Consider the following 27090-nt stretch of genomic DNA (forward strand, 5'->3'; position numbering starts at 1 on the left):
CTGTTAAAACTAGTATTTTGAAAACAGCCTCGGGTGCAACTTGTAGCTGTTTTCAAAAACTAAACTGAGATTTTAACTCTATAATTAAATCAAGGATTTTTTTAGGTTTATTAGAAATCAATTTCCAAACTGTGGCCAATTTTTTATGCCTCACTTTCTTTGTAATCCCTTAATAAAGCCAGCATCCTTTTACTTCCCTAAGGTTTCAATCACTTTTTCTAATTTATTGAAGGGTGGTGATTAGAATTTATGTCTGTTCATGATATCAGTAATTATCTCTTGATGAATTACATGGACTACAACCATAGATTGCAGGAAAAGCAGCATCTGAATTTGGTGGGCTGTCGTTGAGCATGTGATGATTGATCAGAGCATCTCAAAATCTAACATGCACCACACACATGCTAAATCTTCACAGAACTGAACCTATTTCATTCTTCTCAACATACAATATAAAAACTCAGGAGTCAAATTGAGAAATTAAAGATTACCCTAATAATCTTCAGTTAAATAAGTTGTTCCTTATATTTTACATTTTTATGCTACTAAGTATTTTTAGTACAGAAGCAATTAAAACCAGAAGCTCTTGTCAACTACTGTATCAGCACCATACAAGTTAATTGTCATGACATGCATAATTCCATGTCAAGGTGTCCATGATCTCTAGACATTCCAGACAAATAACATTAAAAGTTAAGCCCAAAAAGTTTATACAAAGCACAAGTAGTGATTAAATATTACCTACTTAATGAGATGAAAAATGCATGAGACTCAAAGACAGAATGAAGACAGACAGACACACACACTATCTCTGCCAACTTATTACAACACCACAAAGATGCAGCAACAAAACGAAGCCAACACAACAGTCCACGAACAAAGGAAACACAATGTACCTATGGGCATGATGACAGGTTCAGCTGTTAAGACTGGTCGGTGAGAGACGATGACCTCACATGGCTGCACCAGTGGGCTCTCCTCTGTTGTCAGACGTACCGGTTCATGCCGCCGACGCATGGCTCCAGGTGATGGAGACATGGTAGGGGCCGGACCTGGAGTCGGGGAGGGCCCACGCTCGCCTGCACACCCACCAATACCGTATATGCAAAGACAAGGCACGACAGAGAGACAAAACACTCACACATACATGGCAGCAATCTTTCTTCCCAAAATATTATATAGCCAGAGAGTGGATACAAATTCTCCCACTTCTTTCAGTCCTAATCGAGTTACAGCTCTTTCCTTTCATCTTTTTAAGAGTATTCTTTCTTAATGCTTGTTTTGTTAATCATTTGTCAGTTACTAAAATAATCCTAATACATAAGCATTACACAAACATTTTCAAGCATTGACAGGAGAAGAATAACAGAACATGTCTCAGTATGCAGATGCACAGAAATCCCATGTCATAACAGATGAGACAGTAAATAGTTTACAAAGACAAAAGCTAAAGGACAAGGAGCAAGTGACAAGGAACCATGTTTAAATACCCACGAATCACAAAAATTGCATTTTGATCCTTGAAATGATTTAAAAGAATCAATTAATTTAACTGTCAACAGGAAAGGAGAGGACCCTGTCAGTTGGCAGCTGATGAGAAACTCAATATCAGAAAAATCTCAGATGCAGAAGAAATAATGATAGCACTACAAATAAATGTAACTAGTAGCAGAGTTAAAAGCACATTTAAACCAACAAAAGCCAACTTGCAGTGACCCCCAAGGAAAGAAATGAAAATATAACCATAGCTCCAGAGCACAAAATCCAAAACAAATGTTTATGTAGACACACAAAAATTGCGAGACTTCTGAAGAACTGCGAATCGTTCAGCATGAGAGACAGTGCAATAATTTTTATTCACAAATAAAGTACCTTAAACCATTCAAATGGCAGTAGCTAACCAGCAATTACCAGTTTGTAGAAGAAAGTTGTTTTTTCTAACACTACAAAATGTAAGACAATCAGAACATACACTACAAAAAGTTTACTTTAGAGCACAGTGCAGGTCCCATCGATAAGCTCTAGGTAATACAAAAGCTGCTCTCAACAGATGTATAAATGAAAACAGCACATGATACAAATAATAAAAATGAAATTTTCAGTAACAAAGCACTTGCAACAGGGAACTGGCAACAAGCTATCGGCAATATAACTACACGCCAGACTGGATTATTTTTTTTTTTTTTGGGCGCAAAACTGCTATGGTCATTAGCGCCCGGTCCGTGACTTAGGAAACAATAAAAAACTGGAAATGGAAACCAGCAGCAATGGGAACGAAAGTCATAAAATTTGAGAAACTAAAAGCAGAAGGAAGGCTTAAAAATCCACTACAGAAAGGGGTTGGTTGTCCCCAAAAAAAGCTTCAAATGACTGACGTCATTTCACTGGCACTAATAAATTCGAGAACGCGATCGGCTGAGCGCGTGTCATCTGCTAAAATCGACGATATATCAGGCGATAGCTGTAGACGGGAGCGTAACGGATTAAAATAGGGGCACTCAATTAAAAGGTGTCTTACGGTCCACAGCTGAGAGCAGTGGGGACAGAGTGGGGGAGGATTGCCGCTTAAAAGATGTCGATGGCTAAAAAGACAGTGCCCTATCCGAAGTCAAGTTAAAATTATCTCCTCCCGACGACGCGTTCGGGAGTAAGAGGTCCAAGCACAAGGAAGAGCTTTGACGTCCCGCAATTTATTATGGGGAAGTGTCGACCAATGCGCGTGCCATAAACGAACAACTCTGCGACATAAAACGCTCCGTAGATCGGTGAAGGGAATCGACTGAATAGCTGGCCGAGGAAGAGAGACTGCAGCCTTGGCCGCTATATCAGCCGCCTCATTCCCACAGATACCAGCGTGTCCCGGGAGCCAGAGGAACGCCACCGAGACGCCCCCCAGGTGGAGCAAGCGCAGACAGTCCTGAATCCGGTGGACCAGAGGGTGCACAGGGTAAAGAGCTTGGAGACTGAGGAGAGAGCTGAGAGAATCTGAGCAGATAACATACTGTATCCGCTGATGATGGTGGATGTAGTGGACAGCCTGGAGAACAGCGTAAAGCTCCGCAGTATAAACCGAACACTGGTCGGGAAGCCGAAAGTGATTTGGGGTGTCGCCAACAATATAGGCACTCCCTACACCTAACGATGTTTTCAAGCCGTCGGTGTAAATAAATGTGGCGTCCGTCATTTGTGCACATAGAGCAGCAAATACCCGACGATAAACAAGTGAAGGGGTACCATCCTTGGGAAATCGACGAAGGTTGCAGAGCAGGCAGATCCGGGGACAGAGCCAAGGCGGTGCTGTACCCCAAGTTGTCAAGAAGGTTTTAGGAATGCAGAAGGAAAGAGAATGGAGCAGTTGACGGAAGCGGACTCCCGGTGGTAGTAGGGAGGAGGGGCGGCCTGCATACCCTACATCAAAGGAGGCGTCGAAAAAAATGTCATGGGCTGGATTAGCAGGCATGGAAGACAGATGGCTAGCATAACGACTCAGAAGGACTGCCGATTGGACAGCGGTGGTTCAGCAGTCTCAGCATAAAGGCTTTCCACAGGGCTGGTTTAAAAAGCTCCAGACACTAAACGTAATCCACGGTGGTGGATAGAGTCGAGACGCCGAAGAATAGACGGCCGAGCAGAGGAGTAGACTATGCTTCCATAGTCCAATTTCGAGCGCACTAAGGCGCGATAAAGGCGGAGAAGGACCACTCGGTCCGCTCCCCAGGAGGTACCATTCAAGACACGGAGGGTGTTGAGGGATCGCAGACAGCGAGCCGAAAGATAGGAAACGTGGGAGGACCAGCACAGTTTTCTGTCAAACATAAGACCCAAGAATTTAGCGACGTCTGAAAATGGAAGGTTCACAGGTCCTAGATGTAAGGAGGGTGGAAGAAACTCCTTACGTCGCCAAAAATTAACACAAACGGTCTTACTGGGAGAAAAGTGGAAGCCGGTTTCGATGCTCCAAGAGTGGAGGCGATCGAGACATCCTTGAAGACGTCGTTCAAGAAGGCTTGTCCGTTGAGAGCTGTAGTAGATCGCAAAATCGTCCACAAAGAGGGAGCCCGAGACATCAGGATGGAGACAATCCATAATTGGATTTATGGCGATGGCAAAAAGTACAACACTCAGCACGGAGCCCTGGGGTACCCCGTTTTCTTGGGAGGAAGTACGGGAGAGAGTAGTGTTCACCCGCACCCTAAATGTGCGCTCTGCCATAAATTCGCGAAGAAAGAGGGGCAGCCGGCCTCGAAAGCCCCAAGAGAACAGTGTGCGGAGGATGCCTGTCCTCCAACAGGTATCGTATGCTCTGTCCAGATCAAAAAATATTGCTACTGTTTGGCGTTTCTGGAGAAAATTATTCATGATATAAGTGGAGAGAGCAACAAGGTGGTCAACTGCAGAACGATGCTTTCGGAATCCGCATTGGGCAGGTGTTAAAAGACTGCGGGATTCCAGCCACCAAGCTAAACGGTAATGCACCATACGCTCCAAAACCTTACAGACACTACTCGTGAGAGAAATGGGGCGATAGCTAGAGGGGAGATGTTCGTCCTTTCCAGGTTTCGGAACAGGAACGACGATAGCTTCCCGCCATCGTCTGGGAAAAGTACTGTCGGTCCAAATTCGATTATAAAGGCGAAGGAGGTAACGCAGACTATGGGTTGATAAATGCAGCAACATTTGGACATGGATACCATCCGGTCCTGGGGCGGAGGAGCGAGAAGAAGAGAGGGCATGTTGGAGTTCCCGCATGGAGAAAACAGTATTGTAGCTTTCGTGATTTTGAGAGGAGAAAGCGAGATGTCGCACTTCCGCTGAAAGTTTCTTCGGGAGAAACGCTGGTGGGTAATTTGAAGAGCTCGAAATCTCAGCAAAGTGCTGACCCAATGAGTTAGAAATTGCGGCGGGGTCCACTAAGGTATCATGCGCAACAGTGAGCCCAGAGACCGGGGAGAAACTAGGCACGCCTGAGAACCGTCGAAGCAGACTCCAAACTTCCGAGGAGGGAGTGAAGGTGTTAAATGGGCTAATAAAGAATTTCCAGCTTGCCTTCTTGCTATCGCAGATGACACGACGGCATCGCGCACGGAGCTGCTTATGGAGGATACAGTTGGCCAAAGTAGGATGGTGACGGAAAATGCGAAGAGCACGTCGCCGCTCACGTATTGCGTCACGGCATGCCTCGTTCCACCAAGGAACTGGGGGGTGCCGGGGCAATTCGGAGGTGCGTGGTATTGAACGTTCCGCAGCTGTAAGAATAACGTTGGTAATATGTGTGACCTCATCGTCAACGCTGGGAAAGCGACGGTCATAGAATGTCGCTAGAGACGAAAAAAGTGTCCAATCGGCTTGGGCAAACTTCCAGCGTCGCGGGCGCATATATGGCAGTTGAGGCCGCAGTCTAAGGACACATGGAAAGTGGTCACTCGAGTGTGTATCATCAAGGGCGAACCATTCGAAGCGCCGAGCTAGCGGAACAGTACCGACGGCAAGATCCAAATGAGATAAATTTGTCGTGGAGGCAGACAAAAATGTGGGGACCCCAGTGTTGAGGCAAACTAGATCCGCTTGGTGGAAGACGTCTAGCAATAGGGAGCCACTTGGACAAGGATGTGGAGATCCCCAAAGTGGGTGGTGGGCATTGAAGTCCCCAACCAGCAAATAGGGGGGTGGAAGCTGACCAAGAAGATGAAGGAGATCAGCTCGTGCCATTGGTGTGGACGATGGAATGTATACAGTACAAAGAGAGAACGTGTATCCAGAAAGGGAAAGACGGACGGCGACAGCTTGGAAGGAACAGTTTAAGGGGATTGGGTGATAATGGAGAGTATCATGGAGAAGAATCATGATTCCTCCATGTGCTGGAGTGCCTTCAACAGAGGGGAGATCATATCGGACGAACTGAAAATGAGGGAGAACAAAGCGGTCATGGGGACGCAGCTTTGTTTCCTGAAGACAGATGACCAGCGAGTAGGATCGTAAGAGGATCAACAATTCATCCCGATTGGCTCGAATACCGCCGATATTCCAGTGGATAATGGACATAGGGGGAACAGAAAATGGAGGAATGTGACCAAGGTCGCTGTCAACTCAACGACTGCTCTGAGCTTGCAACCGACAGCATGGAATGGTATTCAGCCGAAGGCAGAAGATCCTGATCCATAGGTTGGTCAGGAGCAGCTCCTGCCACCAGCGATCGGCCGGTTGATCGGCCGCCAGCAGTGCGCCTCGGCGACACAGAAGATGGCCGAGGGCGATTTCCGCCAGGTGGTTCTGTAGATGGGACACGCCTTGGCGGAGAAGGAGAGGAACTGGGTTTCTTTGTAGCCTTCTTGGAAGTATGATGTTTAGAGGAAGGAGGAACCGATGGTTGGGAGGTTGCCATACGTAAAAACTCTTCACGAGTATGCTCTTTTTTTGAAGTCTTGGTGTCTGACTTTTGGGCTCGAGATTTAGCAGAACTCGACGAAGGGTGAGCCAGAGAGTGGGCAGGCGAAAGCGGTGAGGTTGAACGGGCGATCTTTGCGCTGGCCGATCTGACGACCGTGGCACTAAAGGTGAGGTCGCAAGTCTACGTGGCTGCCTCCTTTGTTGGCCGAGGAGAAGCAAGGACAGTGCTGTATTTTCCTTTCTGAGGCACGGTGGGCTGTCGACTGGTGAATAATTTTCGAGCAGCAAAGGTAGACACCTTTTCCTTAACTCTAATTTCCTGGATGAGCTTTTCGTCCTTAAAAACGGGACAATCTCGAGAAGAAGCAGCGTGGTCACCCATACAGTTGATGCAGCGAGGGGATGGAGGTGGACAAGCACCCTCATGGGCATCCTTGCCACACGTAACACATTTGGCCGGATTGGAACAGGACTGGCTGGTGTGATTGAACCGCTGACATCGATAGCAACGGATAGGGTTTGGGACGTAAGGGCGAACGGAAATTATCTCATAGCCTGCTTTGATTTTCGATGGGAGTTGAACTTTGTCAAATGTCAAGAAGACAGTGCGGATTGGAATGATGTTCGTGTCAACCCTTTTCATAACCCTATGAACAGCCGTTACACCCTGGTCAGACAGGTAGTGCTGAATTTCTTCGTCAGACAATCCATTGAGGGAGCGTGTATAAACGACTCCACGCGAGGAATTTAAAGTACGGTGTGGTTCCACCCGGACAGGGAAGGTGTGTAGTAGTGAGGTACGCAGCAATTTTTGTGACTGGAGGGCACTGACTGTTTCTAACAACAGTGTGCCATTCCGTAATCTGGAACAAGACTTTACAGGACCTGCAATTGCGTCGACATCTTTCTGAATAACGAAAGGGTTGACCGTGGAGAAGTAGTGACCTTCGTCAGACCGAGAAGCAACAAGGAACTGTGGCAACGATGGAAGAACTGACTGTGGCTGGGACTCAGTGAACTTACGTTTGTGAGCAGACATAGTGGAAGGTGAGGAAACCATTGCGGAAGAATCCCCCATGATTACCGGCATCTCCGATGGCGCGCTCCTCCCTTGTGGGGGCCCTCCCTGAGGGCACTCCCGCCTTAGGTGATTGTTCACACCTCAGGTCACACCTCCCGACAAACAGACGGAGGGACCAATCGGCACTTTCGGAAGGTATCAGCTCGGGTAATCACCCCTCCCTGGGCCTGGCCGTTACCAGGGGGTACGTACGTGTCCTACCTGTCTACCCGGGGCGGGGAATTACGCGTTACCCCGTCACCGGCTAAGCATGGAAGTGCGTGGGTCGGCCTTCAGACACGCACAGGGAGGAAGAAAGAGAAAGGGAAAGGAAAGAAGAGAGGTCTCAAACGCTGCAGCGGAGAAAAGGGTAAAGAGAAGAGGTAAGGAAAAGAGAAGGACAAAGGAAGATGAAGACATACAAGCAAGGAAGGCGAAGAATGTGGTACATTTACAAGCGTCCGTCTCCGGACGTAGGCACAAACCATACTCCCAGAAGGGGAGAAAGGGAAGGAAAGAGCCAGAGGTGAGGGGGGGCGAAGATAGGGGATGGGGAAGGATGCGGAAAGGGAAGGTATGCAGCCCGGAAAGGAAAGAAGGCGACATTAGCTCGGGGTCCCGTGCTCGCTACGCACGTATCCACAAAAGAGTTGTGGATCCCCTGGGGGGACGCCAGACTGTGTGTGGCAATGTGATTTAAGAAAGAATAACATTTAAAACAATGTTAATACAGCAATTCTCATTAATAACTTTCTTATTATTGTAAATGTGTGACCTTTCTCAGCCATGTTGTCAGATGCAGAACAGTTTTAATTTTGGGTGGGATGCCTTCCAACTACTTCATGCAGCCTGCTTAAAGGAATCATCCTACCATTCCCGTAGACTGGCTTACAAAGGCCACTTTGACTAACAGTAAGCACAGCTTGAATTGAATTCCAACCCAATTCTTTAGCTAGGAAACTCTAGGGGACTTTTTTTAAGAAATTGCATGCCAGTATACTAGTAAGACATGCCTGCAAAGGTGATCGTCAAAGAAGAATATTTTGCTGAAACATTATGTTGAAGCGATGTCCAGGTCTATGACACACAAAAATTAAGTTTCAAAAAGCAGTGAACAATTAATTAAAAGTCTGACTTTTGTAAGTATAAAACATTACTGAATCAGTATGTTTTCATATGTTGTATGTTAAAAATGTGTTAGTGGTATTATACTGTATTAATGAAGCACACAAATATACAGTGAAAGAGAGGCCAATATGTTACATAGCTGCATCACATACACAATATTAAGGTTTAATTGGAAAAAAAATAAAAAAGCTTTTACTGCTACAGCAATGGTATTATGCCATGTTTTGCAAAGGCCTCTGGTGTACGGCTTGCTCTACTTTCATATTCTTGGCTAATAAATGGACACTGTACACTGAAATGGTTACAGAAAATAATTATCAGCTAATGGCTGTTACCTTCAGGAATTATTATTATTTGTATACAAAGTGTGCTAAAAGACTGAATGCAACTACTTTAAAGATTATTCAAAGTAAAAGTGTCAGCTAAAAGGAGACATTTAGAACTTTGTCATCTGGCAGTAAACAAAATACTCTGAAGCCTTCTTTTTCCATCCCACTCAAAGTAACACAATCCCATTCTGCAGTTTTCTGTAATTAATATTTCGTACACAATAAACACAAGATGTTAGCAACCACCTCTACAGGCTTCGCTCAACCCAGAGTCTCCTTAAGTGAATTAGACATACTTATGTAGCTGAAGTGCATACATACCCATCTTCCTGGAGAGGGCAGCTTGTGGGTCCAGTTCTGCACCAGGCGATGCAGAAGGTGACGCAGCTTGTGCACCAGCAGGCTGCTGGGTTGGGGCCGCTGCTGTGGCACCTTCCGATTCACTAGTGGAAGTGGCTGCAGTTGCTGACTGACCCGCAGCTTCTGCATCTTTAGTACTATCTGACAAGCTTTCATCATTTCTGTAACAGTGCAGTACAGATGTTTGTAATGTAACATTTGATTCATATGTACCATTTATGTAGAAGTTCTGTGATCTGCTTTCAATGAACATTAAAATGAACTACTCTCAGGTCAAGCATAGATGCTGCTTCCGATAGGATTTTATGAACTCAATAGCCTGGGTCAAAGGCAAGGCCATTTTCCTAGCACAAATTTTTTCTGTTAACATGTAGAGCTTCATTAACTACTTACGCTGCGTGTATGACATTGAGAGGAAACAGTGATAATCCGCACAGTGTTTGCAGTAAGCAGAATAAGCCAGGCCATTTACATATGCAAATACTTTACGGGAAGTTCCAGAACAGAAAAGAAATTTTTTTCACTTTTTCGGATTTTTACCTAATTTTGAAATTTGCAATTTTCCAAATAAAATGATATGTATATCACTTATAAACTCACATGGGAAGTATTTTATCTTATTTTTTAAAATATAATCTACACCAGTTGAAAAAGTTAAAATTTTTACATGCATTACTTCAAGATCTAATAAAATCGGTAACTTTTAAATAGAAGACTGTGGATTGCTGTGTTATGAAGGTTAAATTACATGTTTGTATTGGCAGCACAGTCAATAACAGTATCATATTGTTTCATAGTACAAACATGCATTGTATGTCGAAGTGTTAATGTTTTTCCGAGGAAAAGTGACCAAAAGATTGGTAAATCTCTCAAAAAGTAAGTATGATGTGAAAACCAATTGTTTTTAAGAAACATGGGTTTTATGGTAATAAATTTTCGAATAAATGGAAACATTGTGTTCAACATGTGGCGTGTGAAGTTACAGACAATGAAATACAGGCAATCTCTTCAGTATCTAGAGAAACACTCATTAGTGCTTTGAAGGTTACAAGAAAATTTTGTAATACAGAGTTTTCTCAAAACAAAATTGATGTAAATGTTAAGTTAGGTTATATTCTGATAGGTTTACACATCCTAACAAGGGTGTTAGATGAGTGTGTGTGTTGTAAAATATGTGGAGAGCCAGTTAGTTTACATGAAGTCAGTGAGGTATCAAATGGACTAGCCAAGAAACTTATCATTAATTGTGTCAGTTGTAAATATAATCATTCATTTTAGAATTCTGATAAATGTAAAGATAATTATTTTGAAGCAAATGTTAGGTGGTTTTATGGATTGAGAGCTATTGGCAAAGGACACACTGCAGCAGAAACAATGTATGCCGTGGTGAGTATGCCACATCCACCTTGTAAAATTGACAACCATGCAGGATTTATTGGAGCTGCTGTGGAATCCGTTGCATGTGAGTCAATGAAGTGTGCTGAAAATGGAACTATTGAAATAAATGATGGTACAACTGCTATACCAGTAGCTTTTGATGGCACTTGGCAGAAGTGCGGCTACAGTTCTACGAATTCTGTTGCTACAGTGACCAATGTGGATACTGGACAGGTAATAGATTTCCAGATTTTTAACCAAACATTGTTTTAAGTGTAAATCAGGGACTGAAGGAGGACATATCTGCAACAGAAATTATGAAGGAACAAGTGGTGGTATGGAGGCCTCTGCAGCTATTGAAATTTTTAGTCTACCTGTGAATGAAAGGGGAGTGAGTTACACTAAGTTCTTACATGATGGAGACTCGAAAGTATATAACAGTGTAGTAGCCGCTCAGGCTTATGGTGAGAAGATTATCACAAAACTGGAATGTGTTGGTCATGTCCAGAAGAGGATGGGCAGTAGGTTGAGGAAGTTTAAACAAAGTTTGAGAGACATAATAGGCAGGCTGACAGACAGAATGATTCATGAACTTCAGCAATGTCATGGGATGCACTTTAGAAATAATACTGAGGATTTGTTGAAAGTAAAAGCAGGCAGTACAGTCCACTGGTGCTGGGATGGAATTTTTATGGCTGTATAAACTGTTTGAATACTGGGCATTGTGGTAATCGCACCATGAATCAGGTCCAGGAAGGCAAAGGTGGTGTACTGGTTTTTGATCAGTTGACAGTCTGTGGAAGTTTCATGTCAACACCTACAGTGGTTCCTGGAATACAGGAAAGCCAAGTCACGAAATTTAACACTGCGGGATAGGGCATTCCAAGGCTCCCCTTAAATTCAAGAAATGGAAAAAAAACTGATACAAGAGAGAGAAAATTAAGATAGTGATGCTGTGACAAATACAAGTTTCTGTATGACTAGCAGTAACCTGTATTTTTTTTGCTAATCAAGAGCAGTTGCCCTTACACGTCTTCAGATCGGGCACTGTCCTCTGACGCATAGCTATTTATTACGGCGGGAGGATCCTCCGTTTTGTGCTGCTTGTGGTGTGCACATCTCTGTCCGACACATTTTAACAGACTGCATTTTATACCGTGATGCAAGGGCAGAAGCACAAGTTTATGGGGATCTGCCTTGTGTTTTAGCTAACGATGAGACGTGTGTGTTTAGGGTTTTTAAGTTTCGTGATGTGTCTGGACTCTGGCCTAAACTTTTAGGCTGGAGGATTTAGTGTATTTCAGAGTGGCTGACTCCTCCCAGTTTTTCCTTGCAGTCAGCCAGCCACTTCCATCTGCTACATTGTTTTAGCTCCCTCTCCCTTTTTCTTACTGTATTGTCCATGTTTTACTGCTGATGCCCTGCTTCATCCCACGTTTCGGTGTGGGTGAGCACATATTTTCCAATGATTGTTCCCCGTGTTTTTGGTTCCGTTTTATGTAAATGTTCTGAGTTTTTTTCTTGACACCCGTCTCACTATGATACTGAACGGGCGCTGAAGACCTTGCTGTCGTGCGCCCATAAACCCCTCTACTACTACTACTACTACTACTACTACTACTACTACTACTACTACAAGAGCAGTTGCATTAATCATTAAACTATGCGAGCATGCCTCCAGGCCCAGCTAGAACTCTGACTGATTTTTCTTACAATTATTTTCAAAAACTACACTGACAAGCTCTCTTAAGTTACTAGAGGAAATATCAGTGACAATCGGAGTGAGATTGGGCTCAAGTCACAGTCAGATGACAGATATGTTAAGTGATTTCTTGGGGGCAAGCAGTATTTCCCTATTTCAGTCCTAGTCTAGCATGAATTTTCGTCCTCTGAAAGTTATTTTGTCAATCATGAGTTCTCTGGATCTGAAGAAGTGCAGCGCTCGTTCTGTGAAGAGGCGTCTTTCAAACCACAAATGTATGGAGCAATTCTTAAAGTAACTTCTGTCAGTGGCAGCTAGTTATCATGTGCTAATGTGCTACAACACTATCTAGATATAACACTGACATTACACCATTTCTCTTCAAATGTAAGCTACAACTTCTAGAGACACCAGACTGCTATTATGGGAGTCAAAAGGACATGAAAAGGAAGCAGTAGTTGAGAATTTGTGAGACAAGGAGACAAGTTTGTATCCAATCTTCTCTCAGTGTTATTCATTCAACCTGTACATTGAACAAATAGTAAAGGAGACCAAAGACAAAATTTCAAAAGTGAACTTGCATTTATGGAGGAGAAATAAAAACTTATGTTTGTTGATGGACAGTGTCATTCTGTGAGACACAAAGACTTTGAAGAGCAGTTGAGTCGCATGGGTAGTGTCTTGGAAAGGAGTTTTACGATGCAAATGAACAAAAGTAAAACAGCTGAATTAAATTTGGTAATAGCAGACTGTTTTGCCATTTGAGCGCCAAAATTACTGATGGTGGTTTAAATGGAGAGGATATAAAATATCAACTAGCTAACGGCAAGAAGCACATTGCTGGGAAAAAGAAATTTGGTCACTTCAAACATGAACTTAAGTTTTAGGAACTCATTTCTGAAGATATTTGCCCTGAGTGTAGCCTTTTATGGAAGCAAAATGTATATGATAAGCAAATCATACAAGAAGAGATTAGAAGCTTTTTAAATGTGGTGCTATAGAGGAAAGTTTAAAATTAAAACAGTTAATGAGGAGATACTGAACTGAATGGGAGGAAAAAGAAATCTATGACACAACTTGTCTTGAAGAAGGGACAAGCTAACAGGACAGAACGTGAGACACTAAGGAATAGTCAGTTTGGCAATGGAAGAAGTGTAAAGGGTAAAAATTGTATGAGGAGACAATGTATCACACAGACTCAAATCAATGTAAGCTGTGGTAGCTATGCAGAGATTCCACAGGATTTACAAGCATGGTGAGCTGCATGTAACCAGTCTTCAGACAGAAGACAACCAAAACAATGTCAAATACCATGTCATATATGCATCAGGTTACCAGTATACTCCACGATGACCACCTGGTATCTTTTCAGCAACAAAATATTGGCAGTGACATTAAATTACATAAAGTTCTTTTAGTACTTATCTAGCTATGAAAGGTCACTGGCATGCTCTGAAACATTTTCAAAATGTATTTCAAGTCCAAGACACCAATTAAAAATGGCTTCAAGTTAGAGATATGTTTACTTATAATTGTCCATAATGTCATAAGCTAAAATACTGGTATTTAATGCATCTACATAACATGGTGGTATCTTCATATATATTTCTTTTTGTCTTAATTGCTGTAACTATTCTTCAGCACTGAATGTGTTCTGTCTCCTCTGTTTTTACACACTGTCATAATCTGAAACCACCTATGCTTGTCAGTTATAAAAATTAATAGTAAATGTATCTTTACAAGATTGGTTAAGTTTCCTGGGAAAACAACACAGCAAGGAAGCATATGTATTTCAACAATACTGCTTTGGAGACATCTGGGATATTCACTTACTCTTTGGTTGCATCAGCACCTTCTGCATCAGGTGGCCCACTGGAAGCAGCCGGTGGTGGCTCGGGTCGGCGCCCCTTGCCATCCCTCGTCTTATACGCCTCCGCTGCCTCAGATATGTGTCTGAACCACCTGCAGCAACAAAATGAAATTTTCATTGCACAACAACAATACAGACTTGCCTTTTGTAACATTGGTTAGGCCATAACTACAACTTATATATGATGTATATGAATCAAGGCCTAATGTAACACATGTAAGTAAGTGCTTCACAAATTAGAACCTACAAGCAGTTTTCAGTTGCATTTACACCTGTTGACAGAAGTTATGTAAGCCAATGTGTCTCCATTTGGAAAATTTTTCATATCTGGACTTGTTTAACAATGGTGAGAACAATAGTAATTTTCATTTTTACATATATAATTTTCTAATTAGGTTTTTCCTCTTCTTGGCAACCTTCACCCAAGAAGACAAAAACATCTGCTCATGAGGGACATTTATTCCTAAGATCTAAGTTTTAAAATTTGATACATTTTTTTTTTTGTGGCATTAAGTATATTCCTTCATAAGTTCACACTTATTATTTTACAACATTTCTGTTACTTTCTCCTATAATATAAAATGCTGTTATTTGCATTAACCTGTTTCATATGTACACACTTCTACCCTCACTGGCAATCCAGTTGTAGGTGCCTCCTCCATCAACTATATTCCAGTATACGTTATACTATCTTTTGCATCCAACTGGTGAGAAGACACCTGTTTGCGTTACCGACAACTAAGCATATCTCGTTGTTTAATTTGTCATACTTCTAATGTCTGGGCATAAACACAGATAGGCAACCAGTAGCTGCTGTCTCATTTCCAAAGATTTTATTTTAAATAAAAAAGTCTCCAAAGAGAGAGACATTGAGCAATTGCAACTGGCCGACACTTGGAACTGTTTTTGAGTGCTGAACCCACTATTAACCAGTAGCCACATGGCTGTCACTGCAGAAGAGTACAAAAATAAAATAATGAACCCCGCATAGCTATAACAAGGTAACACAAGCAAAGTAAAAAGAAATGTCGTATAACCTACACCTATCTTTAGAACAGAGAAAGTGGTATAATGTACACACACATTTGGGTGGCTGGACAAGGGTTTGGTGTGTGTTCCTATCATATACCAAGGATGAGGTCAGACCCACGTAAAGTGGAAGAGAGAAAATTTATGGAGGTGCAGTTATTCAGTTTTCTCAAGGTGAGATAACTGTGGAAGCTGCATTAAAGTTTCCATACAGCATACTGTCAGGTTAGGTTCAAGAACATTTTACCACATAGACCACTTACTTGGTACCCTTCCTCCTCTCTCATCACTCTTACAATTTCACTTGTGTCGGTTTTTGCTAACAACTCATGTCATATACAGAAATTTTACAGTTGTAGTATCTCTGGTGCTCTAAATAGTGGCTCGTGTAACTTGGGCCTTGAACTGGCCACGCATCACTGCATAAAACAAAACAGGCAATGAGTATGTGGCTGAAGACTGATTATTTTTCCTGCTTAATTCAGAAGTTTGTAATCAAATACGCGTGAAAATATCTGAAAACTCTGTGGGTAAAAGAATTATGGTTTTCTCACTTATGTACAACTGTTTATTGAACATTACGATGCACATGTACCGTGACACACACCCCCCCCCCCCCCCCCAACACAGGCACTGCGTGAGCTACCGGATGCTCCCGACTGCCCATAATTGACATTATATTTACGGTTCGGGCAGTTTATTTTTTAAAAAAAAAACAGCAGTATCACACACTTATCAATGCATTCCATTGTCAGTACAATCAGTGGTTAATCTCTCGGTTATTTTAATAAATAAAAACAAGCATTCCATTCAAATATAAATTTTTTACATCACACTATGATGAGAACAAACAAAGCAACCAGCTAATTGGAAACTGCTGAAATACCCTCCATTTGGAGTGGGCAGAAAGTAATATCAGAGTTTGGTGTGGAGGGGGCAAGTTTTTGAGGAATGTGGGGTACACTGCATTCTCATCTGGAACTACTGATGATTCATACCTACTGAAGCAAAGAGAGCAAATTGCTGCATTATATTTGTTGGTATTAAGAAAACTTCCTATTGATTTCATAGAGATAGGACATAATTTTGTACCACAAACAGTTAAGACATCTGATCCTTTTTGGTCGGGTATAATTCCGGGTCTGATGAAACGCACTACAAGTTCAACTGTCACAAATGACTAGGCGTCATTAAACGCGAGAAGAAAATATGAAAAAAAAATTATACTTTGTCACTATTCTGTAGTTGCTGTCACTGAATTAGAGTTGGTGTAGCAGAACAGACCCTAGGAACTCACGCGTCAAGTCACAGCCAATGGAAGGTGTTACCTGGAAGCCTGCGACTGGACGCCGGTGAAGACGCTCTTGATGGGCGACGTCGGCGTCGGCGTGGCCATGTCGGCGGCCGCTGTATTTATAACGGCGCGCCGCGGCGCTCTGCCCAGCCAGCAGCCGCCCATTCAGGCGGCCAGGGGGCTCCCGGAGGGGGGAGGGGGAGCGTAACAGGTTGAGGGTGGGGAACTTTCAGCAAACACACGGGACATCGCTCAGCTGGTGGCTGCAACGAGGACCAAGCTCTCAGCAGGGCACTCAAAGACTTTTTACTTTAGAACTCATTTTTTCCGTTGTCTGCCTTCGTTTTAGGCCCGTCCACTTCTGTCCTACGTTTCCAGGGGAGTGGCTTCCACTCAGCCTTTACACGCAGGTATCTAGGCTGCAGCCTAGGCGACCGAACCACGAAAACAAACTATTGCGCTGTGGACCCTCCTGTAATCGCACTGGACGTAGGCGTATTTGTGGCCTCCCGCGGCTGTTTTAGTGGACAGTTGTTGTGAATTAAGTCGGCAGTCTCCCCTCCAATCACGCGTCAAAATTCCCAACAGCATCCGGTCAAACATGTGGCACTTCGGCTGGCAAGACCGCTACCATCTTTAAAATACTCATTGAGGCAATTTCGACAGCCTGATGTTAGTTCCACTTTGCCGTAGACAGGATTCCTCCACACCACTTTTCGTCCAAACCGGTCACGGTTTCCCAAGTTTTTCACGGTGGTAAACGTCTAAGACGTCCTGACAGCTTAACAGGAAGACCTCGTGGCCACTGCTAGCGTTTTAGCTGGAAATCCAGAAGTCAGATGCTTTTTTTTAATACAAAGTATATTTATTGGTCGTACTAATTACACTACCACTAATTCGAAAAAATTCCAAAAAACTTCCAGCACTGAATCGTACATTTCATGGCTGTACGAGGCATCATAGTACAATATCCATGTCATTCTTGCCGATTGACAATATAAAGTTCTAGGTATAACTAGTACTGTAGTAAGACACCTGTTTCCGTATAACCTGTAGCTTTGGACAGCCATAAAATACCAACTAACAGTCGCATAAGGAAAGAGGAATTTAAATACGAAAGTGTCAGTTCATTCTTGTTTTTAAATCTCGTCAGTTCATTAAATCATTAACTCTATAGTAAAATTTCTTAGGATTAAAAAAACAACCCTTAAATGCTTCGTTATACGCTCTTAATTCGATAACTGCTCTGAAATGCTACTTTTGCTGCAAGGTTTTCACAAAATTTTGCCTGGCAGGGTCTGCACCACAGGTTTAGCCTATATTCATCAATAGAAATTGCCGTTGTTTCAAAGAACATGCCTTTTTGCATGCTGCACATCGAAATTTTTTATTTTTTATGCACCCAGACGCGTTTCGCCTTTTTTTTACAAGGCATCTTCAGTTCCTTAACGTTTTTTTATGAAATGGAAAGGTACTTACAGGTAACTCCTATTTCATAAAAAACGTCAAAGAACTGTTTTTAAATCTATAACCTAGATGTGAAACCATAACCTACGTGTAAAAATGGACAAATCATGCAATATTTCAGGACACCCACTGAAGATGCCTTGTAAAAAAGGCGAAACGCGTCTGGGTGCATAAATAAAAATTTCGATGTGCAGCATGCCAAAAAAGGCATTTTCTTTGAAACAACTGTAGTTTGTATACAGGTGCTGCGAAAATGGCCACTACAAGAAATGCACTGACTCTTGAAGTGGGATTTTGAAAGACTTGCGAAACAATAGTGGCTACCATAAAATCTTCACGGCAGTGAACATTCACCTCCAGCTCCGAAATTTCTTCCAACTCGGGATCAGGCGGAAGTAAGGGGAAGTTTGAGTAATTCTTTCTTCAATTTTTCATAAAACTATCGTCGTTTTCCCGTAAGTTAAACAATGAGAACCATCATTTTGTGTTTCAGCAAACGCTGCCAGTGTTTAAGGCAAAGGAAGTCAGGTTCAGTTTTTATCCGGTAAGGGCAACTCGCTTCCATCTGCTGATTGATTGAAATTATTTTTGAAAATTGATCAACCATCGCTTACAATTTCTTTCCCGCTTTTAATTTCAATCAACAATCAATAGATGTGACAGTTAACTTGCACAATGCGAACTCGACCCCTTTTCCTCACTTTTGATACGCTTATGGCTGCACCGATTTACATGGAGTAGTGTTCCTGCTCTCAATACCGCCAATGTAATTCTCCCTGACTTGCCCCTTGGAGATTCGCTCACATCAATGTATTTAAATGTTCAAAAAAATAAAATCATTCTACTATCACATCTCGATGCCGTCTGCTATGATACCGTGCTATTACAATTGTAGCTGTCATCGGCCCATAGACTACTTCTACAATTTCTTTGAAAGTTGTGCTCACTTATGACTTTTGACATGCAAACTAATTACACATTTCAATAAAACTAAAATAAACACATCGTAGCAATTTTGATATAGTTTTAGTCAGGAAGGCTGTAGTGCAGTTCGGCTGATACGTAATACCCCTGACGTCGGGAAATGCGGAAACAGTCAAAACTCATGATTTTCGATTTTAATGATACAACGTTTGTCTAAAAACGCGTCTGTATCGGTGTAAAGGCCTAGACTAAACGAGCCAAAAGTTGCTTGAGGAGTTTGTGTTGCAACTCAAGCGTAAACTATCAGACTATATACATGGGGAAAGTAAACTCAAGAGTGACACAGACTCGCAACGAACAAATAAACTAAACGAGAGCGACCCCATATAATTCCGCTGGCATCAGGCGGCCTTTGTTTGAGAATGTGTGTGAATTTCGTCGCTGATGGTTAACTACTCATTGTACCACTTGGGATCCTCAGTACGGCGTCAAGAGCCCTCAGCCGGACTTTATCACGGCCGATAAAAAAGTAAAAAAAACATTCTAAGGCAACTTCCTGTTCGCGCTGAAAGAAGAGTTTAATCCTAGTGAAGAATATGTATAACAACTAGTTCTAGGCTTTCCAGATATTCTTTTGCTGAATTAAGGGAAGTTCTGGACTGATCAATCACCAAACGGAAAGCTTTTAATCCGAAACTTACAAGAAGTACACGAAGGCAAATTGTTTAGAAGACGACAAACCATGAATGTCTGCAATCAAGAAGAAAAATTAGAGTGAATATGACGAAGGATAAAATTAACTTTTTCTTCAAAAAATATCGTCTGATGTGATACAACAATATACGCAAAATACCGATTTTTTTTTACTATTTCTAGGGCTCGGGCTTGTCTTCTGCCTGTCCTTTAAACAGGCCTCTTTCCAGTTGGTTATTTCCACTATATGAATGGCAAAGCAACAACAACACGTCCCGTGTGTCTCGAACTTTCTTTTTTGTGTTCTATTAGTTCACTGCACTTAGAGACGGCACTCCAAACATAAGAGGTCACGACTGTTCCTCCATCAGATTGTTATCCTGCAGAAAGAGTTTTTAATGCGTTGGGCCAACACCGACTCAAAAGAAGGCCTCGGCGCTTGCTCGTGACGTCACGAGCCAGGTCTGTTGCACGCATACTCATAATGGCTGTTTCTCCCTCTCTGACAGAGGAAAATGTGAAACTCTTGGCGATAGTTGACCAACACACATTGTTCTGAGAGATTTCTGCTATCAATTAATTGTGGAACTCATTACACTTCCTAACAAATAGTGTACTCCTGAACTTAAATTTCCACCTGTTTTAAGGATTGACATACAAAAACAACTTCATGGTACAGAAGCAACAGAATTTGTGCTTCTTTACCTTATTTGTAAATCTGAGGAAGTTACGTTTGTACTGAGTTGCTTTTACAAGAAACTGTGAATATATTGGTGCTCTTCTTTAGGTATCTTGGTTGACTATGGGGTGAGGAGCACTGAATGTTAATGAAATGTCTTGCGATTGTACACGTTGGGGGAGGGGGTGTGGCACAGAAGAGGCGAAAGAGATACTTGTTTTATCAAATAAAATTTTTTTATCTCAAAGTTTCTCCTTTCAGTTGCAAGAGGGGAATATTTATCTTTTCTAATGTGCATGTTCAAAAAAGTTTAAGCTCAGCAGTATTTTCGGTGTATGAAGCTATTTTGTTTCCTGTTTAGATTACAGTCGTTTTCAACGAAAGGAATTCTAATGACTGGCAACAGTTGGACATTTACACATGTAAATTAGTTCAAATTTCCAGTGACGATGTCAAACGAAAATAAATGAATAAATAAATAAACGAGTTAATTTTAAGAGGGTTGGGTTAAGTATCGATAACTAAATGGGTCAAGTAAATATAGTTACTCGAATGTAAAATTTCCGAAGCTTGCAATGGGGCAAAGCGTCTTCTTATACTGATCTAAGTTTGTTTCGACAGGATTCAGTAATACAGAACTATGATCTTCATTTGTAGCTTTACAATAGTAAGAAAATCTTTCATCAAAATAAAACTGCAGAATCCAAAACAATACCAAACATTTTGTCCAAAACTAAGAGATTTATAGTGATAAGCACGCCCAGGCGTTTCTGCCTGCAACAGGCCTGGCGTTCGCCGTGCCTAGCTGACGTGACGTCACCAACAAGCGCCGAGGCCTTCCTTTGAGTCGGTGTTGTTTGGGCACCCGCTTACACAGTGTCATTTATTCCCTTTCCACTACAGAACTAAGATAAGCATTCGTGCAACAAAATAGCTTAATTCAGTAGATTAAGCAACTAGAGATAGAGGAAAATTTGTTAACAGAAGACATTACAGAAGCCCAATGGTCTGTGCATAACAAGACGACAAAGAGAATCCCGATTCTGGAGCCGGTTGACCTTCAGCCCAATTCGTGGGAATTAGATATGTCGTAAACACACTGACAACGACGAGTGCAACGAATTGCTTACTTAGCTGATTCAACAGTATTTCTTCGCGATTTCTCCTACGCCGGAGTTACTATGTTCGAAACTAAACTATGATCTACGCCTAAGACAACGGCAACACGGTGACGACTGGCGCGGGGTTACATTCCCGTGCTCCGTGCCCCGGCGGCAGACAGCGGCGCGTCCGCGCTCCTTGGCACAGAACTACACATACCAGCGGCAGCGGGAGCGGGAGCCCGCGCACTCTGGGCCGATTTTAGCCGGCGCCGGTTTACCGGAGCGGCAAGTGAGGGACGTTTATTTGGCGTGGCCCGCCAAGAACGGCCGCAATCTATCACCAAATAGTAAAGCTCAGAGACCACAAGCCGGCAAGCTAATTTACTGCACTTCCTGTCAGCCGGCAAATCCCCTTTGTGCGTCAGTTAGACGCCACGGAGATACCCACTCCTGTTCCGCCCGACTTCCGGCAGCAATTTTTATAACTACAGCACAATATCATTGGCATTTATGCTCACACTTTGCGGATCTACGTCTCTCGTGATCCCTACGCGAGTTACACGTAGATCGCGGCATAATGCTAGGACAGTCTTCTTCGAATACAGGTTCTCTAAATTTACCCAACAGTGTTTCGCGAGAACCACCTCGCCTTTCTTCCAAGGATTCTCATTTGCATTCCCTGTGAATTTCTTGAACAATGTATGGGCTATCCAGATTTGTTGACGATCCTAGAAGCGCAGCTCCCAGCAGCCTTTGAACAAATTTAAGTCTCCCATTGGCCTATCCTAATGTTGATTTTAGGTCGCCATCTTTTTCTTAGTCTTATCCCGTACCGTCTACATTTACATGATTACTCTGCAATACACAATGAATTGCCCGGCAAGGGTTCGTGGAATCACCTTCAAGCTATTTCTGTATCTTTCCAATCTCGAACAGCGCGCGGGAAAAAACAAACTTAAATCTTTACGTGCGAGCTCTGATTAATTTTACTATTGTGATCATTCCTCCCGATGTAGGTGGTACCAACAAATTATTTTCACACTTTAAGGAGAAAAATTGTGATTGAAATTTCATGAGAAGATCCTGCCGCAACGAAAAAAGCCTTTGTTTTAATGATTGCCGCACAAATTCACGTATCACATACGTGGCACTGTCTCCCCTGTTTCGCCACAGTACAAAACGAGCTGACTTAACTTTTTCGATGTCCTCCGTCGATACTGTCTGTTTCTAGCACTCAGGCGGATGAATTCACACTTTTTATTATGGAGAGTCATTGCCATTTTTTTCACCATACAGGTATCATGGTTCAAAAATGGCTCTGAGCACTATAGGACTTAACTTCAGAGGTCATCAGTCCCCTAGAGCTTAGAACTACTTAAACCTAACTAACCTAAGGACATCACACACATCCATGCCCGAGGCAGGATTCGAACCTGCGACCGTAGCGGTCACGCGGTTCCAGACTGAAGCGCCTAGAACCGCATGGCCACACAGGCCGGCACAGGTATCATGCCTAAATCGTTTTGCAGTTTTGATCGTTTGCTGGCTTTGTAAGACTGTCATCTGCGAACAATCCAAGGGTACTACTCAAATTGTCTCTTAAATCCTTTACGTATATCAGAAACAGCAGAGGACCTATAATGCTTCTTTGAGGAACGCCAATTACTATTACTGTTTTACTCGATGACTTTCCGTCAGTTACTACGAGATGTGAGGTTTCTGACAGGAAATCACGAATCCTGGGACGATAGTCCACATGCACGTAATTTGATTAGAAGTCGCTTGTGAGATATGGTGTCAAAAGCCTTCGGGGAAATCTGAAAATATTGAATCAATTTGACGTCGCCTGCCAATAGCACTCACTCATTACTTCGTGAGAATAAAGAGCTAGTTGTGGCTCGCAAGAACGGTATTTTCTGAATCCATGTGGACTGTTTCTCAATAAATCGTTTCTTTCGAGATAACTCAATGTTCGAACGCAGTATATGTTCAAAAACCCTACCGCAATTCGACGTTAGCAATACCAGTCTGCAATTTAGCTGATTATTCCTATTCCGTTTCTTGCTTATTCATGTGACTTGTGCAATTTTCCAGTCTTCAGTGGTCGGTTGTATTCGACTGCTAAATATGGAGCAACTTTCTGTACCTGCGTACTCTGCGAGGAACCTGACTGGTATACAATCAGAACACAAGGCCTTGCCTTTATTACATGACAAACTGCTTTCCTGCATCGAGGATGTGTACTTCTTACTCATGTTGGCAGTTGCTCTTGGTTCGAATTCTGGAATATTTACTTAGTTTTCTTGGGTGATGTAATTTCGGAAAACCATACTTAGTAGCTCTGTTTTTAAGGCACTTTCACCAGTAACATCACCATTGTTACTGCGCAGCGAAGGTATTGATTTTGTTTTTCCGCTGGTGTACTTTACGTATGACCAGAATATCTCTGGATCTTCTGCCAGATTTCGACACACACTTTGTGTGAAGTATTAAAAGCGCCTCGCATTGAAGTCCGCATGGATTTGGCAATCTTGGAGGTAAAGGGTGGCCGGATACTCTTCCTGCCGCAGCCGCAGCTTCAATAGGCACGTGACTTCTGTGTTTCTAGAGACCAGACGAGCCAAAATGCTCGGCTAACTTCTCTTCCGTGCGGATCTAACTTCTTTTGTTGTTGTTGATGTTGTTTAGAAAGTCCTCTTTAACTGGGGCCAAAACTCTGCGGCCCAGTACTATCGCAACCATTTCACTACATAGAATAATTCTTACATCATGCGGTTTTCAAAAGTTAGGCCTCAAAGCAATGTCCTTTCAGCTTGTGGTAATCGCCACGAATATTTCGTGACAAACGGCTGCTTCTTAACTGATGTCTACGGTCTTTGTTGTTTCTCAGACGGTCTTTTTGGTTGGGACGAAAACTGCATTTCAGCTGATTACTTAACCTCCATATACTGCGGGAAGTCCGAAAAGAGCTTTGGGCACAAAGACTTACACCTTTGAAGGCAGATGGTAATAAGATTTATCAAGGCATAGTTCTCAAATAATTATATTAATATTTTTCTCTCTTTTTCAATGCTGTTAATTTTAGACTGACTTTCTACTTTTTTTCCATTTTATTTGATGTGACAGTGCAAATGAAGCAGGTAGTTTGTCCTTAACACGTTATACAGCTGACACACCTTCGTAGATGTAGAACGGATACAGAACAATATAGCTATGCGTTATATCCCACAAAAATGCTATACCACAGGTGAACCGTGACAAATGACTATGTATACAGTAACAGCCTAACGTCCCTATCTTTTTCTCAATAACTGTTTCAGACTGTAACTAGCACTAACGCAAGGTATTCTGCTGGCAGCTACTCACACACACACACACACACACACACACACACACACACACACACACTCACACATACCGTATTTGATTTTGCCGAAGATCAGCTATCTGGTCTACTCGGTTGCAACCTAAACAGCGCAACAGTAACCAAGAATGTATGTAATGGGTCCTGTAGGATCTTTCCTTCGTCGCAGTTCTTCCCCTGCAGAGTAGTTTGTACATTCTTTCCCCATAAAAGACCGTGTCATACGCAATCTGTGTGCTTTTGTGATGATTCACAACACGTATGTGTCAGCGACCAGAAGCGTATACCGATTCTTCATGCCGTTGCTTTAATATCGAAGTTATCTTGCTTCTACGTACAAAGCGCACAGTGCACTCGAGCGTAGCGCGAAAAAACTTAAGTAACTAGTTATATCCGCGTAGTGCGTGTCGCTATCTCGCAGCGCAGGAGCGGAAAGTGACTTCGGAAAATTCCTCCGCAGCCAGCCACAAAGGCTTGCTGTTTACGTCATTAAATTTAATGATGATGACGAAGAGAAAGACGTGACAGAAGTGATGGAAAAAGTGGCAGAATGTGCATGAACAATGTTGAAGTTGAGTAAATCGATCATATGCAAGTTACGGCAGGAGGGTCACGACGCGGAACAAGAGTTGCGATTCAAGTATTTACACGGAAGAAGTAGAGAGCACACAAACGTATCATTGGTGATATGGATAAAAGAATTATTAGGCAGCAGTATACGAAAAATTATAAATATTACGCATAGATGCCAAGTTTCCGAAAACCTGGCAGCATTCGTCACACCGAACTCGACTTCACGACTAACAAAGTTCTTAAGCAGGTTTACTGTATTTGATTTCAACGATGCAAGAAGAAACCAGTCGTCAGATGTGGTAAATAGTTTCAGAAAAGGCTTTCACTAAACTGTGAAACGCGTATCATCCGAGAGAAGTCCTAGACTCCATGCAAATTTCTGTATCGTCACGCATCATTGGTCGGAGAGTAGCAACAGCTTTCGGTAGCACAACAGAAACATCTGCATTCGGAGTAGAGCCCTGACGAGGAAGCCTGGACTGCTGATGTAGCGATAGTCGACGAGTGTGGCGGGAACATGTGGAGAGATCTCATTTTTACCACATTTTGGAGAGGCACAGCGATGCTAATCGTTGCGTCACAGTGTGGGGAGCCTACGCGTATGGCTTCAGGTCACGGCTGATGGCGATTCAGGGAACCGACGGCGTAACAGTACGTTGCAGACGTCCTGCGCCGTGCTGTTGCCCCTGATACGCCAGTATCCTGGCGCCTTGTTTCAGCAGGACAATGCTTGTCCACGCGCGGCACGAATGTCTACAAACCGTCTATGTCATGCTGAGGTACTCCCGTAGCCAGCAAGATCTTCGTATCAGAGCACGATAGAACATGTGTGCGACCAACTCTACGTCAAATCTGTCCCAGAGCATATGAAGGACCAGTTACAACAGTGAATGGTCAATTTGCTCAGAACAGGATACTTACCACCTTATCAGCAGATGCATCCTGGCCAGAGAGTGTGCAACTTCACACTCATAAGTGCGCTCATGCTGCCGAGTACTTCGTAAATTTGACTCGATCGTATAACCACTGAAGTTTTATCACATACCCTCTGAGTCCGTGAAGCGTCGTCTCCTTCCGTCCTCCAGTTTTAGGTGCTTCACTTTTTTGGCCAGAGAGATTATTACAGTGTAAATATATACTGTCGCACTGATAGTGTGCAAGGTGTACGGTCACATTAAAGAGTCGCTCAGTGTTTTCTTATTGAGCTACTCTTGTAAGACTACAGGAGTGCTCCCCAGTATCACTCCCTTCCTGTTTCTCGGACATAAAAACGACGATGCTGCCACACTGGCTACGTCTACAGTTCGTTTTTCTGTGTAATATGTTTGGGGAGAGCTGTCAGCAGTCATAGCAAGCTACAGGCTTGACTGTCCTGACCTAGTTCACGTCTTTCGCGTGAAATTCCTTGAAAGCCAAGGACATTAACGTCACTCCACGTCAGCTGTGGAATTAAACAACGCACTTCGTTTGCCACATTCTTAACGTTAACTTTTTAGGATACATTCCCAGTTGAATACAGTTTTCGAATCCGAAGTATGTCGAAATATACGGCTGGCTGCTAGGAGGGAGACACTGTCGTTTAACCGAATACCAGCTGAAACTGAGTGGGCACGTGTTTACGTCTGCGAGTTTTTAACGTTTACTACTTGGTGTAGGACATTTTGCGGTAATCACGGGCTGATTTCTATTGAGAGAAGTTCATCCTTAGGACGGAAGTAGTGCTATTCGAAGTCCGAGCGCGTCCCCCTCCC

General features: G+C 42.8%; 1 protein-coding gene across 1 annotated transcript in view; it reads right to left on the bottom strand.

Moving 5' to 3' along the window:
- LOC126456070 (rho guanine nucleotide exchange factor 12) overlaps positions 1-27090 on the bottom strand; it is a 1154422-nt gene that overhangs the window by 30817 nt on the left and 1096515 nt on the right. Inside the window, exons 29-31 of the mRNA XM_050091825.1 lie at positions 14177-14305; positions 9226-9425; positions 897-1079 (exon numbers count right to left, since the gene is read on the bottom strand). Coding sequence (XP_049947782.1) covers positions 897-1079; positions 9226-9425; positions 14177-14305 — 512 coding nt within the window. The remainder of the gene's footprint in view (positions 1-896; positions 1080-9225; positions 9426-14176; positions 14306-27090) is intronic.

Source organism: Schistocerca serialis, chromosome 2 (assembly GCF_023864345.2).
Source record: "Schistocerca serialis cubense isolate TAMUIC-IGC-003099 chromosome 2, iqSchSeri2.2, whole genome shotgun sequence".
NCBI lineage: Eukaryota > Metazoa > Arthropoda > Insecta > Orthoptera > Acrididae > Schistocerca > Schistocerca serialis.